This window comes from Nelumbo lutea, chromosome 2, assembly GCF_056320005.1.
Source record: "Nelumbo lutea isolate HS-2025 chromosome 2, American lotus-T2T, whole genome shotgun sequence".
Classification (NCBI taxonomy): Eukaryota; Viridiplantae; Streptophyta; class Magnoliopsida; order Proteales; family Nelumbonaceae; genus Nelumbo; species Nelumbo lutea.
This window is the reverse complement of record NC_142685.1, coordinates 26,101,324-26,108,203: the sequence shown is the minus strand read 5'-3', so window position 1 is coordinate 26,108,203 and position 6,880 is coordinate 26,101,324. Positions and strand designations below refer to the sequence as shown.

The window sequence follows — 6,880 nt, the reverse complement described above, 5'->3', positions numbered from 1 at the left end:
GGAATCCAGAAAACCCATTTAAAAGGTCGCCCATTTTGAAACAAATAAATTCGGATCAGCTGGACTTTGCCTGTTGGTTGTTAGTATCTCCTACCAACAAAATACATTCCAACAACCTATCAATTTGATCTGGCACTGCACATCTCACTATGAAACTGGGGCCATCATAAATATGAGATTTGTCATGTATGAATGTCTTATGATGTTGGAATGTGTTTTGTTGGTGGGTGATTTGGATTTGATCAGCAGGGCAGACTGGAACCTATGATATAAGACACTCTACACTAATGATAAAATTTAGAATTTGGATATGCTCCTCACAGATCATACCTCACACTGAAATTACAGCCACATTCCATCGTGTACAAGAAATATCTCCCCATGAATAATAAATACAAATATGAAAGATGTTTCCAATGTACAACAAAGACATACTATGTGGGATCTGCTCCTCGCACCAACCTCATAACCACATCCTAATGTGTATTAGAAATATCTCCTATGAATAATAAATATAAGGGGATTTTATAGTTCAGTCCACTGAATCCTGCCTGTCGATTAATGCCAAATTCATGAACAGGATGCGGTTTATATTAAATAAGGTAGATATTTCTTGCTGTGAGATTGGTGTGAGGCGATCGTGCGCAATTTAAGGAGGAGGAGATCCGTTCTCCACATTGAGAGGTTGAATAATTGTGGGCCCAATGTATTTTAAGTCTGGCGTACGTGGAATCTTTATCACTGGTTCCACAGCCTACCAAACCGTTAAATGTTCGAAAGACCCAACCTATAGTCTACAGAGCCGATTGACGAGAGCTTGAGCGGGGGGATTGAGGTGTTATCGCTAGCCCAAGGCAACATCCTCACGCTAGCAAGCTGCATGTCACCCAGAACAGAGTTGGTGATGTCTATAATCACCTTTCTAATATCAAACTCTCAACACATCTTCCAAATAACAAACTGATGATGATGGGGAGAGCAAGACTTACAGTAAGAACTGCAGAAGACGATAGCCGCTTTCGGCCCGGCGCCGACACCCCTCTGTTGTTACAGAATAAGAAACCAAATTGCTGATCAAAAAGGAACTGAAAAGCGAAGAAAAGAGAGCATATGCCATGGCCAAATCGCTTTGCCACGGCGAGTTTCTGGTTCAGTGAAGGCGATCCATTTCTCTCTCGAGGACTGAACGGATTTGTTGTTGGCGTTAGAGTTTGATGTTTTTCAATCAAAGGTCGGAGTCCGTTGTTTTACTTCCGTTACTGTTGCCGGAAATGTGTACTTGTGCCCGGTTCATCGTCGACGGCACCTGCCCCCATTTGGCTGAGACTGTAATGCTGCATAGAATAGCTTTTTTGAAACTACGGGCGGTGGGCCTTAGAAAACCAACGGCGGTTGTGTTATGACATACGATACCTCAGAGCATTGGTAGGGCCGTCACGTTAGTAAGCATAATCAAAGGCAAGGCACATTAATTAACTGGGACATGTGTCCCACTGCATCGAATTCGTTTTTAAGTTTTTGCCTTGAAACCTTGTGATATTTTCATTGGATTTCAAATACCATTTATCAATACAAGTTGATTGGGGCCCAGTCTACCAAGTTCACAAGATCAATTGCCATATTTTTATTTGTTAAATTCATTTATTAGTTTTAAACTAGGAAATATGTATATCAACAAACATAAATTAAAATTTAATGTTATAAAAATAATATTAAACATTAAATCGTCAAAGGGTTCAATGAGAAACTGGAGCATTTCAACGTGTTTAATTTTAATTTGCATATTTTGGATTTGAATTTGATGATCAGAAGAAACAGCACAAATACCCAGTTCAATTCAGCTTCTCAATAGTGCTTTTGAGGTTCTCCTGTTTCCCCTACAAATACGATCAGACCAATTTCATACCAAAATGATCATGGATAAATGGGCCAAGATCGTTAGTTTATAAGCTTTAATTTTCATAATAGTTTGTCCTGAGTTAAACCCAAGTTGGTTCAGGGTTGAACAATGATCACTGCAGCTCCAAGATTTCCATTAACCGATTTCATGAACATGTTCTATAAGTATTTAGTAACCATGTAAATTATTAACGTATTATTACCTTCTTAATTATTAGACCTTATTTTACTGAATCGATCATCATCATTAAAAACAATTAAAATAAAATTTGGGAACGGTTCTGGAGTTCTTGTAGACTGTAAGACCAATTACCTTGTCCATTGGAAATTGAGACAAAGTAGAGTAACATTTCTGTCATATATTTCCATTTGTTATATTGCATTAATTTTGGATATACTCATTTACACACTGCAAACCAAATTACAAGCAAAAATTAAGTGGGTAAGGAAGAAGAAGCAGAAGAACATCAGTCATCAGAGACTGGATTCTGCACCGGTGGTTAGAAGCTATTGCAATTCCTTGAAAGAATTCTTTCTCGCCGTTTTCAGAACAGTCTTATCTGCTACCACAAAGTATGCAGAACCAGCCACTGCCAACCAAGCAACAGATCAATTCATTAGCAAACACAGAAGCAAATATTGACAGAGATGAAGAAGAAGCCGCTGAGAACAAGATGATCATAAGGCCATACCCGTTGAGATGATGAGAGCCTGAGCAGTTGGGTTGAGGTTTGCTTTAGCCCATGGCAGCATCCTCACACTAGCAAGCTGCATGTCAAGCCGAATATCAAATTCTCTGTCATCTTATGTAATTAATGGAAAGTGATGGGAAAGCTAGACTTACGGTAGGAACTGCAGAAGCAACGGCAGCGACGACAGCCGCTTTGGCCCCAGCGACGACTCCCTCTGTTGTTTACAGAACAAGAAACCAAATCACGCGCTGATCTATATTTATATATACCCATAACAAGATGAGCATATAGCTTCGGGTAGAGCTGAAGAGCAAACAAAGGAGAAGAGAATAAATACCATGACCACATCGCTTTGCTAAGGCGAGTTTCTGGTCCAGTGAAGCCAATCCATTTCTGTCAATGGTGGACTGAACTACATTCCTTGCCATTCTTGACAACTGAGATGATGAAGGAAAAGAATTGATGAGGGAGAGAAGACTTATTGAAAGTTATACTTCAAGGCTCAAGACACTGAATGAAGTTGGGAGTTGAGGCTCGTTACTTATAGTGTGAGATCAGAGAAGGGGAGAGAATGGTGGGTCTAGCAGGGTTGGGTGGTTTTTGATGTATGGTTCCAAACCAAGATCGGATTCTCCTGTTTTTCCTTCGTTTACTTTTGTGGGTGTGGGGCAGACGTCCTCGGAGCTGATCCCAACGATGTCCCCCATTAATGGTCGCTTGGTTTTCTCAGACTAGGGGAGGGGGCCCTGTAAAACCAAGGGCGGTTCTGGAATGATATTACCATATTTATCCTCCCATTTCCTCGATATCTGTAGCATAAACTATAAAGTAATGTCGAGAGACAAAAGATGTCAATTGGTGACAATGATGGGAGGATCAATCAGAGATTAATTTTCTGAAATTAGTGGATAATGCAGCGTTAATCCAATCCCACTATCCATGTATCCCAACTTGTTGAAGTTGAATTAAATAATCCAATCAGTGAACAAGTTAGTACTGTGTATTAATAGTGGGAAGCTTTTCAAAAAGTCCGTCTGGTCCCACTTTTGGATTGCTTTAAAATTGGTTTGCCCGATTACTAAGTTTTGGATTTTTTTTTTTGTCTGACAAGCAAAATATAATAGAGTTAATTCAGTAATTTTGTTTAATCAGTAGGGATATAAAGAGCAAGTTTTTACGGCCAAACTACTAAGAATCATGGTTTTTAAAACCGGACCGGATTGGAAAAACCAGGAATCTGACCGATTCCGTTTTCTTCCAAAACTGTTAATTTTGATCAGTAAATCACTGAATCGACCGGTTAATCAGTCAAACTGTTCGAACGATTTTGACTATTTTTTATTTTTTATTTTTTTGTCAAAACAGATTGGCTGTTCGGATCAAACGATCAGACCATTCAAACCGTTAACGGATCCTGACCAATTCAATCACCAGTTCGTTTTTAAAAACCATGCTGAGAATAGGCTTTAGATAAAGGTTTGATCATCTTTTCTTTTCTTTTCTTTTTTCTTTTTGATAAATGCAACAGGTTCGTCATGAGTTATTGGGTTTTAATTATTTTCCATTTTGATTAGGTTTTCAATTCTCTGAATCACCGGATTTTGCCAAAGCAGAGGATAGCCATTTTGTTACTACAAAATCAAATTAAGGTGAAACAGAATTTAAATCCAGAACTTTGCTCTCCCTGGAGAAGGAGCACTAAAGACAAAACCGACCGATTGTATTGGTGGATGGTGAAACCGTTTGGTCCAGAAATTGGCCAGGGTATTGGTTCAATTTCAATCCTGAATCATTATTTTTCCTAAACCCGTTGAATTAGTTAGTAAACAGCTGATTCAGGTGATTGAACTGTTAATCTGTCCAATTTGGATATCAGTTTTTTTTTTTTGTCAATTTTATTTTAATTTGTTAAAGCATCATACACTGATCCATTAATTTGGACCAAGAGATCAAACCACTGACCAAAAAACTGATGATCAAAGCAGTTTTATTTTGGATCGATTTTCAAAACACTAATCAATCTATTACTGATAATGATAATGATGTTATGCTTAGGGGGTGCAACCTGATTAACTTGGATTGGACATTTGTTAAAACTTAAAAGGCCTGATTCAATGCGAGATGCGACATAAATTCATCAAATTGGATACCCAACTTGCATCTCTGATAGGAATCATTTACAGTTGATAGATTCACAGTGGTAAATTGACGAACTGCAACAAATTGTGATTCCAGTTTTGTCATGTAAATAGATCCCTCTTGACCATGTTGTTCAAGGATAACGCAGGAAGTAAAATGTTTCATAAAAGATTCAGGCTTGTTTGATGAACCTCCCATAATGGAGAGTAGTTTGTTTCCGTAGCAAAAACATAAAAACAATATACAAGTGGTGCCATTCAAATCCTTTCATATATTCATTTTTGTTGTTATTGAATAAGAATGATTTAAGGAATTGGAGTCACGCACACTCTCTTTCTCTCTCCTAGTTGCTGCTCTGCTCATGGTTTTGGTAGATCCATAGATCAATTTTGTAATAGATTGAATAAACTGTTTGCGGCCCCAGACTCGGAGGTTGGAGCAACCACACTAAAGAAATCAGTCATATCAGTGAAAACAGATGAAATGAATTATTTGGGTGATGGGGACAATCCTCCTAATCATGGAGATTTGAATAATGTTTAGAATAAATAAAAAAAGTATACAAGAGTTGAATAATGTCGATTTTGAGTCTACATCCATCCCAAGATCGCTTCAGGATCCTTTGAACTCATAAAGCACTACAGGGGCTTCAAGATAATGGAAATCCAAATCAAGTTTGCTGATTTTGATGAACTTTTGACTCTGGGCCGATTTCTTAATTCAAAATTTTTTGACTGAAGATTGTTTGTAGACACGATTAAACTCTTCTGTCCACGGTATGACTTCAGAGAATCATTCGATGAAGGTGATAGTCCAAGACCAGCAGCATGTCCTATATGGTATTTACCCATTCAAAGTCCCATCGGTGATCTTTTCAAAATTTCAATTGTGATTATTAGGGCTAATATTCTAGTCTATCTAAGGTTTAAAATACCAATATATATAGTTTTCGAATCGCCATTGATCCAGATGATTGGACTGTTTGGCCTAGGAAAAAACTATCTAAATAACCGGTTTCATTTTACTCCAAACTTAATCCTTGATCAAAACTGTTGAATCCGTCAATGATTCATTGGCCTGGGTAATCAAACCATTAATTTATTTAATGATTTTTGGTCTTTTTATTTTTAATTATTTTATTTTTAATTTTTATTATCAAAACAAATCATCCATTCGAACCAAACAATCAAGTCATTAACCCAAAAATCAATGGCCAGAATGACTCTCTTTACAGGTCGTTTTCTTGAACCATGTCAATATATGTAATATGCAAGAAATTGTTTCTTCCACAATTCAAAAGGGTGATACTTTTATATTATTTTAATTTTAATAATTGAAGCAAGATATCTGTAGTATATGGAACCGGATGAACTAGAGGCATTATCTCAACTGTTGGTATATGGAACCGGATGTTTCGAGTGAACACACCGGTGTTCTGTACACATGGGGCCCATCCTGAATCCATACCTTATATGTGATGTGTTCACTAGTGATAGGTTCCCAGTTCGGTGCCCACGTCAGGGTGACATGCGAGCCATGTCAGGCATGGCACGATTGTACAGGCTATGCTGGGCTAAGGGTTTTAAGTTAATGGGTTGCTTGCATGTTGGTACGATTTGTGAGCCCACAACACCCCCTCAAGGCTAGTCGTTGGAGCTTTGGAAGACCCCTCAAACAGCTAGTTTTAATTTTTTAGGGGTTTTTACAAAAACGCCCCCTCAATTTAATAGTTATAAGCCTATAAATAACTATATAGGGGGAGAAGAAAAAACAATAATACCCCTCCAAGAGCTATATCCTATATAAAGTTAGCTTAGGACATTGGGAGCATTTGAACAATATAATAAATGGTTTTACAATTACCAAAATATCCCTTATAACAATTAAAAATAATTGATTTTTAAAGTATTTTGGATAATTGAATTATTTTCAATTAATTCTCATAAACATCAATATTCTTCATCATTCTCATATCACCAATTTAACAATTTTTTTTAATGTACCCTATGTCAATATTAATACCTTAATCCTTGCTTACTCCTAGATAAACCTGTTCACTGAGCGAGGTTTAGGCTCGAATTTACACTTCCAAACATATATAGGCTTTCGGCTAGGCCTCGTTCAAATTTGGAACAAATCCCGACCTATAA

General features: G+C 37.4%; 1 protein-coding gene and 1 long non-coding RNA gene across 2 annotated transcripts; both read right to left on the bottom strand.

Annotated features, from left to right (window-relative positions):
- Positions 1–289: 289 nt before the first annotated feature.
- LOC148869347 (uncharacterized) lies at positions 290–1,335 on the bottom strand. The gene is made up of 2 exons (XR_016108362.1): positions 990–1,335; positions 290–876 (listed from the first exon to the last, which is right to left on the bottom strand). It is a non-coding gene; the product is annotated as an uncharacterized LOC148869347 (long non-coding RNA).
- Positions 1,336–2,248: 913 nt separating this feature from the next.
- LOC148869346 (early nodulin-93-like) lies at positions 2,249–3,388 on the bottom strand. The gene is made up of 4 exons (XM_088971395.1): positions 2,929–3,388; positions 2,744–2,805; positions 2,592–2,667; positions 2,249–2,489 (listed from the first exon to the last, which is right to left on the bottom strand). The coding sequence occupies exons 1-4, from the start codon at positions 3,017–3,019 to the stop codon at positions 2,407–2,409; spliced, it is 312 nt and encodes a 103-aa protein (XP_088827521.1). The 5' UTR covers positions 3,020–3,388; the 3' UTR covers positions 2,249–2,406.
- Positions 3,389–6,880: the final 3,492 nt, after the last annotated feature.